At 42.5% G+C, this 15780-nt stretch overlaps 1 protein-coding gene across 2 annotated transcripts in view; it reads right to left on the minus strand.

Moving 5' to 3' along the window:
* Positions 1–15780, minus strand: part of OPN5 (opsin 5) — a 53899-nt gene that overhangs the window by 20373 nt on the left and 17746 nt on the right. For both annotated transcript variants that reach the window (XM_069974006.1, XM_069974007.1), the window contains exon 2: positions 6067–6218. In XM_069974006.1, coding sequence (XP_069830107.1) covers positions 6067–6196 — 130 coding nt within the window. In that variant the 5' untranslated portion in view covers positions 6197–6218. The remainder of the gene's footprint in view (positions 1–6066; positions 6219–15780) is intronic.

The raw sequence follows: 15780 nt of genomic DNA on the forward strand, positions 1-15780 counted from the left end.
CATTGGAGCAACGTATCCAGTCCTTGGCAGACAAAGAAGTGAAACTATTTTGGACAGTAAGTTCCCTAAAATCGTATATCAACAGCAACCGTACACCATGAGGTCTCCGTGTGCATAAAGACATTTCACAGTTTAATGATGATAAGGAGTTCCTGAGGGACTGGAATCAACTCCACATGCAACATGCGTCTAATTTAACCGCACTAATCCTCAAGCGCACATACAAAGAATATGTGAACGTTACAGAAAATCTTATGAAATCTAAAATGGAACTTAAGACACGTTTATCTGATGTGGACTTCCAAGCGTTCCTTAAAAAAGTGGAAAAACGCATTGCTCCTGTTCAGACTGAGATTAAGGAGCGGAAACGCATCAAATTTTTGCGAGATCAACAAGATTATGCACAGGATAAAGTGTTCACCTGGAATCAAAAGGGAGGAAGACGCCAGAGACGCAGGAGAAATATACAGAAAAAGGACTATTGGACAACCGACTCTGGGTAGGATTCGAGCACTGGAGATGATGGACGTTCCCAATCGAGAGTTACTCGTAACCCCAACACTCCAGGTGGAGCAAGAGGGGGAGCCCCTGTACAAAACGCACAAGAAGGGGTCGCAAGACCCAAAAACGTAGGTGTGAAGAGGAAACAGGTCTCTTGGAGACAGTAGATGACCATGCCCTCTGCAACACCACAAGTAAAGAAAATTCAGATTTATGTACTTCATTCAATCAAGTGGGGGTTACTGCTGATAATGTAGAAATTCTTAATTTAACTGATTATGTGCTCTCATCAGACTGCATTACACTGCTTAAGAAGGGGCTGAATTATTGTTTGTATCAGGAGTTCGATTTTACTGAATTTTTCATAGAGCTACATAGGGGCATCAGGAAGCTTAATCTTAAACGTTTTTTTGCTATGAAAGAGAATAGTGAGGAAAAGGATAAGCTAATAGGGGAGGAACCAGTAACTATTGGCCCATTGGGCTTCAGTGTATGCCCCTCTTTTAGCAGTCAGGACTATCATATAGTAGATCTCCTAATGCAGCTACAAGATGGAGGTGGAACAGAATCTGAGCAAGAATCGACACCTTTTGTGGGAGGTATTCCGTCTTCGTTTAATCCTCCCTTGCCCGCTGGTACCAGTTTAGATGTTTTTGTTTCCAATGTCCTTAGTGAGGTACGGGTTCTTATCTATCCCGCAGATAAACCCAATCTCACTAGGGGTGAACAACAGGCACTTTCATGGTTAAAGAGTAAAGAGGACATTGTGGTAAAACCAGCGGACAAGGGGGGTAACGTAGTGTTGATCCCCCTTCAGTACTATTTATGGGAGGAAAATCGCCAACTCAGTGATGAAGTTACATACATGCACTTGCAAAAAAATCCCATGTTAGACTACAAGGAAAATGCACGGACACTACTCAGAAAGGGGGTGGAGCTAGGAATTTTTTCCCGTAGGTTTGCAGAAAAACCTTTGGTTGAGTATCCAGTGAACCCTTATTGGTACTGGATCCCAAAAGTGCATAAATCGATTGATCGCCCACCTGGGCGACCGATCGTAGCAGGACGGAATTCTGTTACGGAACCTATTTCCAAGTACTTAGATTGGGTGCTCCGCCCACTCCTTACTACTATTCCTTCATTCCTGAAGGATACGAAGGAGTTGTTGAATATTCTGGAGATGTTTCCGTGGGACCCCTCTTTTTCATTAGTTAGCATTGATGTCGAGAGCCCTCAGGATGCGGGTGTACAGGCAGTGCGACATCGATTGCTCAAATCGGATTCACACAATGCGGTTTTTGTGGACTATATGGCAGATTTACTTCATTTTGTTTTATCCCATAACTCATTCCAGTTCGCTGGCAAGTGGTACTGCCAGCGAGGTGGAACTGCGATGGGTACTCCGGTAGCCCCCACTTTTTCAAATATTTTTTGGGCCGAATTAGAAGATGAAAAAGTTTTCAATGTGAAAGGCCTTTGCAGCCTATATATCTCTATTTTTGAGATATATAGACGACATCTTGATAGTCTGGTCTGGTGATAAATCGTGTTTTCTACAATTTCTAGATTATATGAATAATAACTCTCACAATATGCGCTTCACTCATGTATTTGGAGGTCATAGATTGGAATTCCTTGACGTTAGCCTAGAGGTGGTGGACAATTCGCTCCGTATCAGCGGTTATAGAAAGCCTACAGCTACTTATTCATTGCTGCGATACGATAGCTACCACCCTAGACACGTCAAGGATGCGGTACCGTATGGGCAATTTGTCCGCATCAGAAGAATCAATAACACAGATGCACACTTTGAGATACAGGCAAAAGAACTAAGTGACAGACTCATTGCCAGGGGCTACCCCTCAGACTGTGTGAATAGGGCCCTTGAAAAAGCAAGAAATCTCACTAGACATCAACTTATGTGCAAGTCTTCTAGAAACAAAAAACAGCATAGATGTGTGTTCAGTTTCTAGCATAGTCCGATGAACCAAATAGTCTGTACAGCTTTAAATAAAAACTGGCATATTCTACAAAAAGATGATATACTGAACCGGTTCACACAAGAGCGACCTTTGGTAACGTTCAAAAGGTGTACGAATCTACGAGATCAGTTGGTCCGGGGACGAATAGAGAAAGATAAAAAAAACGCCAAGTGTGAACTGGTTCAATAAACAACCCATGTCAGGGAATCACAGATGTGGACACTGCAATCACTGTGCCCATTTATATAATGTGAAATGGATATGTTTAGGAGGTTCAGAAATCAAAGTAAAAGGCTTTATTACATGCAGAACACCCTATGTAGTTTATGCAATAATATGTGGCTGTGGTTTATTCTACATAGGGAAAACGATTAGACCCATGTGCAAAAGATTTGTGGAGCATCAAAGATCGGTCAGAACAGGCAAGGGTTGCCCACGACTTATAAACCATATGAGAACAGAACACTCAGGTGACACATCACAAATGAAATTTATGGGGCTGTATAGAGTCGAACCATCAGGACACGGTGGGGATCAACACAATTTACTGCTACGTAAAGAAATGGAACTGATCATAAAGACAGAAGCCTTGGGCCCACGAGGCTTAAATGAACGATCTGATATAAATATAACTGCATAAATCTTGATTCTATTTATTGCTTCCCTAGAGATTTGCAAGCTCTCTCTATATGTCTCACATATGTATGACTTTATATATCACATATGTATGACTGTATATATATGTTTTAATTTTCAGGAGAGGGAATCCTGCTCTTCCATGTCTTACCCTAAGAAGCCATAACAGCATTGGGGACATTATAGAGCAGCAGTGAACAAACTAAACTGTGGCTAAATCCCCAGAGTGAGATCTCTTACACACAGCTAACATTGGTGTAGTAAATTCTTTGCAGTTTCTCTGTGTATTTTTGGGGGGCTTCTTCACTCCACTTTGCATCTCCTTTTTCCCCTCCCCTCTTCATAGACTTGTATTGACAGCTTGTAATATGATCTCACATGGAGCTACAGGTCTGTCTTGTAAACACAAGACAGAATTGAGCTGTTTTTCAGGGTGAATGGCAGTAGTAGATTGGGGCAGAGGAAAGAAGCATTTTCTCTGATAAGATGTATTATATAAGTTTCCTTTTTCCACTTCTACTACTGCACATAATTGAGTTGATGCAAGATTCCACTTCTATAAGACCATAGATACCCAAAGAAGCAGACGTGGGTGTTATAGGGTCACTGGTCCCAGTCTCAAAACCTGAGCAAGACTCCCCTCGCTAAAGGAATTAGAGGCAATCAACTCTATAAAATGGGGAAAAAAACACAATCATTACTCCAGGTCTCCCAATCAGATCTATATATACATTGTAAAAAAAGAATTTACTTTACCAAATTAATGATACAACTAGAGATGAGCAAACTGAACTTTACAAACCAAGATTAGTTAGACCAGATCCAGCTTTTCCCAGCACTTGGAAGAAGAGCGGCACAGTGTGGAAGTGAGTTATAAGGCAGCCGGCTGATGAGCGGATTGCCGAGATAATAGAGCGTTTAGCGTCATAATTACTGTAAATTCGCCCATCTCTATTGGTAACTAATCTCAGTTTGTAAAGTTCGGTTCGCTCATCTTTAGTTATATCATCTGTAATTTATATTATTTTAGGGGATTAAGCCACTGCATAAAGTAAAATTTCTGTATGTTAGATTTGTATTATTATTATTATTATTATTATTGTTGCTTTCTCCCCCGCCAGCTTCTTTTGTATATATCTTCTTATCACAGCATATTTGCATTTAAATGTTGCTTTTTTCTTTTTTTTTTCGTTTCTGACAGCAACATTGGAACAAAAACATGCTCTTTTTTGTGCAGTTCAAGGCTAAGTTCTGATTAATCCGAACTTTGCTTCAAAGTTTGGTGAACCTGCCGAATAGAACTTCTGAAAAGTTTGCTCATCTCTAATTCCGACACTATCATACAGTTGACCACCACGTTACAATGGTCTCACATTGCAATATTTTTGACAAAATTGACTCCCTTCATTACAGTGGGTATTACATTTCTCTATTCTTTCTGGCTTTTATACTTACTTTTTATGTGTTTTATCATTTATTCCCGCTTATTGACAATTTGGGGGTTCACAACCAATTTTTCATAAAGTGTCGGTCTTTATATACAATATTTTCATTGTATATTTACATTGGTCACCCTGGAACCAATTCTTATTAGAACTTGAGATACCATTGTATTACATGGCAGCCGGTACATTCCACCCCCTTTGTATCCAGGGAAGGCTGATACACAACTTTTAATCATCTTTGCAATATCCGCATCCAACCGCATCCAACTATCCAGCCAGGAATCCCTGGAGGAAAATTTATTTCAGACATGTTATTTTATGACCGACTATAAATATATATATATATATATGTATAGGCCAAAGTAACAGTGAGAGCCCACTGACACCATATCCAACGTGCCGCCTCTCGCCAACCGGATGAAAGTCGTAAATAAAACTTTAAGCCTCTGGCAGAACAACATCTTAAAAAAAATATAAAAATAACCGAAAGGATTTAATAGAATAAATGATGAGAATTCACAAACAATTGTCTTTTATAGAAGTTTAACATCTATAAAAAATTGTTATGGCGCTCTATGATAAACATTGGACATGTTTCAAATGAACAGCACACCGTGTGGCGAGGTGAGGAACTGCAAGGAAAGGCCCACTTTACTCACTCAGACTCACTCCCTTATAAGCAACGTGATTGAAATGTATTGAATTGTAACTTCTATCATGGTGTGTCTATAGCTCAACATTTCCCTCCAAAATTCCTTAAAGGGGTTATCCAGCACTACAAAAACATGGCCACTTTCTTCCAGAGACAGCCCCACTCTTGTCTCCAGCTTGGGCGGGGTTTTGCTGCTCAGTTCCATTGAAGTGAATGGAGCTTAATTGCAAACCGCACCTGAACTGGAGACAAGAGTCGTGTTGTCTTTGAAAGAAAGTGGCCATGTTTTTGTAGCACTGGATAAGCCCTTTAGGGTATATTCACACGGACGGGCTTGCAGCGAGATTCTCGCTGCGAGCCCGGCAGCTCCTGGCAGTTCCCATACACTACATACTTGCTGCGGTCTAAACGACCGCAGCGAGTATGTAATTCTGCCGCCCTTAACCCCTTCTGCTCCCGCCCGGCTCCCCCGCTGTAAGCATACTTTACCTGTCCTTGCTGCACGGGTCCGGCGTCCTGCTCTCCCGTCCGGCCAATCAGTGGCTGCGGCTGGGCAACACACTAATTGGCCGGACGGGAGAGCAGGACGCCGGACCCGTGCAGCGAGGACAGGTAAAGTATGCTTACAGCGGGGGAGCCGGCCGGGAGCAGAAGGGGTTAAGGGCGGCAGAATTACATACTCGCTGCGGTTGTTTAGACCGCAGCAAGTATGTAGTGTATGGGAACTGCCAGGACCTGCCGGGCTCGCAGCTAGAATCTCGCTGCGAGCCCGTCCGTGTGAATATACCCTTAATCTATATTGTGCTTATGAGCCTGTACAGTGCATAGAGCTACCAGACAGCACACTTACCAATGACCAGTAGGTATAATCCAGCAATAATATCCGCTTCCTTAGAAAGCTTAGATTCAAATAGATCTCCTCCCCTGTTGAATAATGGAAGAATGCCCTCACCGTCGAAGACGCTTTTGTTGGTTGCCATTCTTTTTACGTGTCATTCGTGCCTGTGAACAAAACCAACATGTCAATGTAGTCAAGACCATAACTGAAGCAATATAACAGAAAATTAAATTATATCACCTATCCTGTACTGATCCTTAGTTACATCCTGTATTATACTCCAGAGCTGCACTCACTATTCTGCTGGTGGGGTCACTGTGTACATACATTACATTACTTATCCTGTACTGATCCTTAGTTACATCCTGTATTATACTCCAGAGCTGCACTCACTATTCTGCTGGTGGGGTCACTGTGTACATACATTACATTACTTATCCTGTACTGATCCTGAGTTACCAACCAGATAATATTAGACTATTCACTGTGTACGCCATCATTGGCTATGGTGTTCAGTTCAGTATCTGATGCTGTTTTGTACATTGTTTATATTGCGTGAAATAATGGAAGCAGATTGGATGTATATTCCTTCTATAACTGGGCTCTCTATATGCTGCACTATATAATTGTGTTAATTAAATTCTTCAGATTCAGTAAAAACCTAAAACGTCCCGGGGCTGTCAATTAGAATTGTAAGAAGAACAAGAACTCAATCATTTTAGCCACACGGAGGTCCTATAGACTTTCCAATGTTTCCGCTCAAGTTATCAGGTATTCTTCAGTCACTGTAATTCCATTTCTATTTAATAGGTTCCTTTCACTTATAATTGTATTTATAATTTAATATATAGTGCATCTCTATGCAGGTCAGGTCTCCTGTAGGAGAGTCCATGCTCTGTTGCCTGGTTAACCCCTTATAAGACTGTGAGCCAACATTTAATTATCAGGATGGGAATAGGAAACTGCCATATACACATAGACAATGCTTTATTATTAGAATTATTGATATTGGGGTCTTCAGTGTGTGTCGTACAACTAAGCCATAGTGACTGTTCTCTGGTGTGAAGCCCAGCCATGCCATGTAGCCGATAACAGGGGTAACCTGGATAGGTACCTGGTTCTTAGAGGGAGCCCAAGAAGAACAAGAAGTATTACCAGCCCCTATGTATTGCTATGGGCTTCTTGGGAGTCTAAGATGGCACCTAAAGTGGCCACATCAGTCCGTGACTACAAGGCAGGTCAAGGGTGAGTACTTGGAAGAAGGATATGCAAAGCAGCTCTATGACACCACGTGACATCAATAAGAAGCCTTAGAACATTGCTGGAGAATTAAGCCAAGCCAGAAACCTCTCTAAAAGGAGAAATTACCCATCTGCAGAAAGCTGTTTTAGGGTTTTTGCCCCTCATCATTACAGAGAAGGGTCAAGAGAAGGGTTCAATCCCCCCAAATTTATCATGTGTAGTGTCCCAGTACAGGTGTGCCACTAACTTGTTATTGCACCTGGGTAAAGTAACTCGGTTCAGGTTCTCACAGTGGGATATGGTCAGAGGTGTTCTGCGTTTTCCCCACTAGGTGTCACTACTGTGGTTTTTGTATGCCTTGTTCTATGCACAGCTGAAGGAAACGTTGGGTTAGAGTAGCTTCACACATACTGGATCCGCAGCAGATTTCACGCTGCGAGTTTGCAGCGAAATCTGCTGCGGATCCTGTAGTGTGAAGCTGAATGGGTCCCATTCAGCTACCTGATTGGCTGATGGGGAGCCAGGGGAGGTGAGAGCTTCACACACAGCCGCTGCGCCAAGCAGGTAATGAATGCTTGGGGCCGGGGCTGCTTGTGGCTGGCGGCGGGGGGGTTAAAGGGGCCGGGTCCCATACACCCAGCAGATCTGCTGCATGTATGGGACCCATTCAGCTTCACACTACTGGATCCGCAGCGGATTTCGCTGCAAACTCGCAGCGTGATATCCGCTGCGGATCCGGTACGTGTGAAGCTACCCTTAAACTGTATATGTCACATAGTTGTTTTCCTCCTGTCACAGATGCAGGTCTGTTTTCCCTCTTTTTTTGGTCCTATCCTCCTGCTCTTCTCTCCTGCACACACAGCCCCACCACTCACCACTCCAGGCTACCGTGACAAGTGCCCCAGTGACTCACACCCACCTAGCTGCCGCAACATCACCAAAGCTACCCAGATCAGCAGGCCAGGCATCACACCATCTGCCGAGCCTTTGCCGCACATTAATCTATTTATAACTGTAGTCTCCCAGGACGGTTGGTACAGTTTTATACCACCTGGGTAAAGTGCCTCTGTAAGGTATCCCACAAAGGGGATGAAGGTGCTGGTTATGTTTTTCCCCACTAGATGTTTTAACCTTCAGGAGGGGTAAACTTCCTCTAGGGTACACCTTGTTCATGTCAGAAATCCTTCTCCAGTATTCTCAGGACAGTTACCACAGCAAGGAACTGATCCCTAGTAAGACAAAGAACAGCTGAAGTATCTTACTGACTCATGCATGGCTATCCTGGGAGGGGCTATCCTGGGAGGGGCTATCCTGGGGCTCTTGCTGCAATGGTCAGGCAATAGTCAAGTAGCTAAACGTGAGTACCAGTATTCTTCTATACTCTTGAACACTACAATCCTGTCAGAGTACAGTACTGATTGGACAAGGCCTCCAGGACGGTCCCTACACCTGTACTAATCCTTTCTACTCCTCTACACCTCTGTCTCCTGCACCTGCTGAGTACACTACCATATTATTTTTGTATTGCACTGAAGTTTTCCTAAGTACTGGACTATTTTTGTGTCGCCGCACCTGCACCTACACTTGGGCTACCCGTGTGTCCAGGAGTGGGTCATACCACTCCTGGCCACCATGACAAGTGTCCAACTGAACCCCATCCCACCTACTGTATACTACCCTCCAGCACCCCAGGTCACGGCAGGACCACACGGATGATGCTAGGCCAAATAAGCTGAGACACAATCTAAATTACTACAAGAATAGAGACACAAACAAGAAAGAGTTCCTAGACCCCAGACCACACTTATGGCAGCACCAATGGACACTATGCTATGTCCCAACGCTGGACTGGACTGGACCGTATGAGGGACTGGAAGAAGAGCGAGCAGGAGAGTATCTGTGATTATCTACTAGGTTTCTCTAATAGTGTCCTAGATTTAACCCATGGTCCTCCTGACAGTAACTGGTACCAGTGGCACTCCTAGACAGGACATGGAAATGACTTTCTCATGGCGTGTTCACACATAGTAACCTGCTGAGAACAGTATACAGCATGCGTCTTACTCTCTACAATCATACAAGCTCTCTTATCAAACCCTTATCCAATCTGTGGAACATCTGTCCGTCCATTCGCTGCCAAAACATTCCAGGACAAGTATGTCTGTTACCAAAGAGAAAAAGTTTCCTTATGCTGCATGTTTTATGATGTTTATATAACTAATCATTAAAGGGGTAGTTCCCCAAAAGAAAAAAAACACAACAAAACATTTCTTTCAAATGAACTTGTGCCAGAAAGTGCAAGAGATGTGTAATTTACTTCTATTAAAAAATCTCCAGTCTTCCTGTACTTATCAGCTGCTGTATGAGCTGCAGGAAGTGGTGTATTCTCTCCAGTCTGACACAGTCCATGTCAGGAACTGTACAGAGGCAGTAGCAAATTCCCATAGAAAACCTCTCCTGTATATCTTTTAAACACCAGCGGATTTTAATTTTTTCTCTGGAGTACCCCTTTAAGTTTTCCTGTCTTCCCTTACACCTCTTTGTGGATAGTCTCTATCCAAACTAGGGATTTTAAGGGACAGGTTCCAGCACAGTATCACCTTTTATAGGCCGAGAGCTCTGCCATTAGATAGGTAGGGTCAACCAGGTATTTCCAGGGAGGGTTCAAATTAATAGACTGTGTAGGGGTGTTAGGGTCCTATTAGACAAATCGATTTTTAACGATTAATGATTGCAAATCGTTTAACGTTAACTTGAATTCGTTTACCATATTACACAGAGCGATAGTCGTTAGTTACGTGAAGGAACTGCCGTTCTCTGCAAAGATCATCCCGGCCGGTACTGCAGGATGATCTTTCCTGCCGCAGTGTTCTGATGCGGGCGCATCAGCGTGCGCCCGTTTTAGAACTCTCATAGCACACTGTGGAGCGAGCAACCATAGCAGCTCACTTCATTGTGTGAACTGACAGAGCTTTCTGCAGCCGCTGTTCACTGAATTGCGGCCGCAGAAAACTGACATGTCAGTTGTTTGCGGAGCCGCATGGGATCCCGTCCGGAGCGTATACTAAGTGTATACGCTCCGGCCGGGATCCCATAGAAGAATAGGCAGTGTTCGACTCTGTACAAAGTACGGCCGTTACTGCGGGGGTCCCAATCATTTTAATTGACCGCCGGAGGTCTCTCACCTGCCTCCGTGTGGTCTGTTCGGCGATCTGATGATTAAGTCTACCAAAGGCAGGCTCAAAGAGCAGATCGCCTATCACACTGATCAATGATCAGTGTGTATAATCTAATAATTGTACAGTATGTAAAAGTCCCTCAATGGGACTTAAAATGTGTAAAAAAAAAAAAAGTAAAAATGAAATGAATAAAAATAAATAAATACCCCAAAGCCCCTCCCCCAATAAAAGTTGAAATCACCTCCCTTTCCTATTATATAAATTATACATATAAAAATAAATAAACATATAATATACTGTAGTGTGCGTAATTGTCTGATCTATTAAAATATAACAATCGTCATCACTAACAATGAACGGCGTAAACGAAAAGAGGGAAAATAGCGCCAGTATTACCGATTTTTTGTTACATTATATATTAAAAAAATTTATAAAAAGCTATCATAACGTCCAATCTTCACAAATATGGTATTAATAAAAACTAGAGATCATGGCGGAAAAATAATGACACCGCAACAGCCCCGTAGGTGAAAAACCGTTATAAGAGTCACAATAGGCCCATTTTAAATATTTTAAAAAGGATTTCATTAAAAAAATATATATAACATTAGAGAATCTGTGTAACCTGCATATGGTTGTGTTCGGACTGACCTATAGAGTAATAGTATCATGTCGCTGTTACCATATAGTGCATTACGTAGACACAGGAACCCCCCAAACGTTACCATATTACATTCTTTTTTACGATTTTACCTATTTATATCTTCATAAATATTAAGTTTGGTGTTCCATCATACATGTTATGGTAAAATGAAAAATTCCATTTCGAAGTACAACTATTCCTGTAAAAAACAAGCACTTACATGGCCTGTAGATAGAAAACTGAGAGTGCTAGAGCTCTTAGAAGGGGAGGAGGGGAAAACGAAAACACAAAAATGAAAATTTGCGCGGTCCACTGGGTCATTTTGGGCCTGGTCCTCAAAGGGTTAAAAAATTGTTATTGCGATCATTTTAAGATCGCTGAAGTCCATCTCACACATAGGGTGAATCTGACTGTTTACACAAAGCGATCTGCGAATTTTTAGCGAACGACCAACAACGATTTGAGAACATTTGAGAACAGATCAAAATGAACGAGTTCTTGCTCATCGCTTGATCGTTCGTTGTGTCTACACGAGCCGATTATCGCTCAAATGTGATCATTATGGCGAAACTTATAACGATAATCGCTCTGTGTAAACGCAGCATTACTATGATCAATTACTCCGTCTGATCCCAGCAAATGAAGGGACAATGTGGAATTACATTGAGTGATTTGTGAACAATTGTCGAACTACAATGAACGAATGTGGAATTCAAACGAACAATTAACAATGATTTCGGTGTCAGCACCAAACGAACGATATAACGATATAATTTGAACGATATAACGATAATCCACATGATAACCGTCCCACGTAATAGGGCCCTTACACAGGGCCCTTGCATAGAGGCCCCACCTCTATCCAAAATCCCTCTCTGGACATTAGGTTTCTCTTCTCACCCTCAGTATACTCTTATACTAGGCCGGAGCTTCTACTATGGGGATTTGGGTAGAGTAAGAGGCACAATCATTTGCATTGTGCTTTTGCTTTTCTTGCTGATAGCTTGACGCAGATTGACTTATTATAACCAATTCTCCATGTATGGATTCTCTCCACATCTTAACCTTACTATATAACCTTCCTGTCAGTGACAATTGGTCTCACAAAGTGATTTATGTTCGTCCCCTGACGAACCGTCAAAATACGTAGAAACACGCTGGGAGGTCTCCTTTATGCATGTTGTATCAAGCTGATTTTGCAATTTTTTTTCTTGTGTGTCAAACAAGTGTGACCCTGATCACAGTCGATATCTAATTATCAAAACGACAGTCTGACATGTCGTCATATTGACTTTCTATTATTGCCTGGATAATCTTTTTTTAGTATGTAATTATACGTTATTATAAGCCTATTATAATCATAAGTGATACTGTACATCTCTATGAGAGCGATTATTCTTTACGCATCCAAGTTCGATGGTTTAGCTCTTCAACTTCTGGGCACTTATCCTAGTGTAAGGCTCTGTCACCCACGTGGGGTCCACCATTTAGGGTTGATCATCCAAGTCGGTGAGGACAATAGATTGAGTGAGAGCAGGGCTGCACTAATCCTTACTAGTGTTAAGTGAGCATTATAATGCTTGAGTGCTCGAGTAATAAATCCCATTAATCTCAATGAGAGACTTTAGCATTAAAGAGTCAATGTCGTTTTTTTTTTTTTGTTGTTTTTTTTTCAGAAATCAATAGTCCAGACGATTTTAAGAAACTTTGTAATTGGGTTTATTAGGCAAATATGCCATTATCTGCATTCAAAAAGACTTTTCCCAGCCCCCCCCCCCCCCCTCCTCTATCTCATTCACTGCTTATTATCAGGAAATTGTGTCTTGTTGCATCAGACACAACCCTGTCTGTTCTATAGAGAGGGGAGGGGGGAGGAGGAAGGAGGGAGATAAGAACAAAGGATTATACAGCGGGACCTGTGTGAAGACGGTATTCAGAGGTCAGAGAGGTCAGTGCTGACTGTCAGAGGAGATAGCCTGTTGATGTAGCTGTAAATTAACTCTTTGTTGTCCTGTTTTGGTGCCTTATCTCCCTCCACCCCTTCCCTCTCCATACACAATGATGAAGACAGGGGGGAGAGCTTCAAACTGCTTTTTCATGATAAAAATGCATTTTTTGGCTAATAAACCAAATTACAAAGTTTCTTAACCCTTTCCCGCACGAGGACGTAACTGTACGTCCTCGCGCGGATGCGGGCGTTCAGAGCGGGCCACGCGGCAACCCTGCTCTGAACCGCGGCGGTCCCGTATGCCGCTTGTAGCCCGGGACCGCCGGTATTAGCGGGCACGGTCCGATCGCCGTGCCCGCTAATACAGTAATCAGATGCAGCTGTCAAACATGACAGCTGCATCCGATTACCGGATACAGTATTTCCCTGGTGTCTAGTGGGGGAGATCGATCCTCCGGGACGTTGTCCCGGAGGAGCGATCTCCCTGTCTGATTCCGGCCGGGGACTCGTCCAAGATGGCGCCGTCCCCGGCTTGGCACTCGTTTGTATTCGGCTGCAGCAGCCGAAAGCAAACGAGTGCCGATCTCATTGATCTATACAGCAAAGATCTCAATGAGAGATCAAAGTGTATATACTAGAAATCCCCCAGGGGGGCTTCTAGTATATGTGTAAAAAAATAAATAAAGTGTTGTCATTAGTAAAAAGCCCCCTCCCCTAATAAAAGTCTGAATCACCCCCCTTTTCCCAGGTTATAAATAAAAGTAAACATATAAAAATAAATAAATAAACATGTTTGGTATCGCCGCGTGCGTAATCGCCCGAACTATTAATCACATTCCTGATCTCGCACAGTAAACGGCGTCAGCGCCAAAAAATCCCAAAGTGCAAAATTGCGCATTTTTGGTCGCATCAAATCTAGAAAAAAAATAATAAAAAGCGATGAAAAAGTCGTATATGCGCAATCAAGGTACCGATAGAAAGAACACATCATGGCGCAAAAAATGACACCTGACACAGCCCCATAGACCAAAGGATAAAAGCGCTACAAGCCTGGGAATGGAGCGATTTTAAAGAACATATATCTGTTAACAATGGTTTGAATTTTTTATAGGCCATCAGATACAATATGTTATACATGTTATATATCGTTTTAATCGTAACGACTTGAGGAACATGCATAACAAGTCAGTTTTACCCCAGGGCGAATGGCGTAAAAACACATTCCCCCCAAATAAAAGAAATGCGTTTTTTTTTTTCAATTTCACCACACTTTGAATTTTTTTCTGGTTTTGTAGTGTACCAAATGCAAAAATTCAGCCTGTCATTGCAAAATACAATTAGTGACGCAAAAAATAAGGGCTCATGTGGGTCTGTAGGTGTAAAAATGCAAGTGCTATGGCCTTTTAAGCACAAGGAGAAAAAAACTAAAACGCAAAAACGAACATAAGCCTGGTCCCGAAGGGGTTAAAATCGCCTGTACTGTTGATTTCTGCAAAAAAAATTTAAACGACAGGTACACTTTAAACCAGGTGCCCCCTGCCTGGCAGAGAGGAGAATGCCTGGTTCACCTACGGGGAAGTGATAACAGAGAGAAAAAGGCAGCTCATTCATATTCAATGTGTAGTATGGCTGCTGTAATTCCTGTAGCTCATTCATAAATCTTGTGACATTATGGGGAAATTATCTCATTCACAGCACTGAAGTAGCTTTACAACATACAGTATAATTAAGTAGTGCAATTAGCAATGCTGGTATGGAACGCACTAGAACTGTAAGGCATGTTACACAGTTCACACATTTGGATGCACGCTCAGGGAAAAAAACAAGTAAATTAGAACACTAAGACGTGATAATAAAAAATTTCCATTTGCCCTAAAATGATATGAATAAGAATTACAGCTCAGGCTATGTTCACACTATGTAAGTTCTGCAGAAATCACAGCTGTTGATACAAAGTCCGTGATTTCTGTGGTACTTACGTAGTGCTGCAGGCTAAGGAAATCCCAGCCGGAGTGTATGCACATAGGGGGACATTTATCATTTGCACCTTTTTTTGCGAATATTTTTATCACTGTGCACTGGCTTATATGTTTGCAGCCTAGTAAAGTATTTATGAATATTCGCATGTCGGTTCATAAATCACCTGTCATAGCTTCCCTGGCGCTGCGCATTTTACTGCAGGTATTCATGAATTGACCTTGGATAGGAAAGTTCCGCTACCCTGGGACTGGAATACAGATGCGAACGAAAATGCGAATATTTCAAAATTCTCACATGATAAATCACGGCTAAGAAAATTCTTACGAATAACCACGTCCACAAGTCATATTCACACATACACCAAGCTACACTGTAAGCAAATCTGACAAAGGTCTGTGCACATGACACATACGCCAAAAAGGAGCACAAGGTACACTGCTTGATACATGTCCCCTATAGTATACACTCCGGCGAGCATTCCTAGCCGCACGGTAGAAAACCCTGTCAGTTTACACAATGGAGCATGTGGCTCTGGCCGCACGCTCCATAGTGTGCAGTGGGGAGTTCTGATGCGGGCGCGCATGGATGCGCCTGCATCAGAACTTGGCGGCACTAAAGATCCTCCGGCCGGTACTGCAGTACTGGCCAGGATGATTTTTCGTGAGACCGGATTGGTAACAAAACTTTGGTTTGCAAGCTTTTTGGGGCTTGTTTTTTGCAGGTTGAGGCAATGT

This window comes from Dendropsophus ebraccatus, chromosome 6 (genome assembly GCF_027789765.1).
Source record: "Dendropsophus ebraccatus isolate aDenEbr1 chromosome 6, aDenEbr1.pat, whole genome shotgun sequence".
In the NCBI taxonomy this organism is placed as follows: Eukaryota; Metazoa; Chordata; class Amphibia; order Anura; family Hylidae; genus Dendropsophus; species Dendropsophus ebraccatus.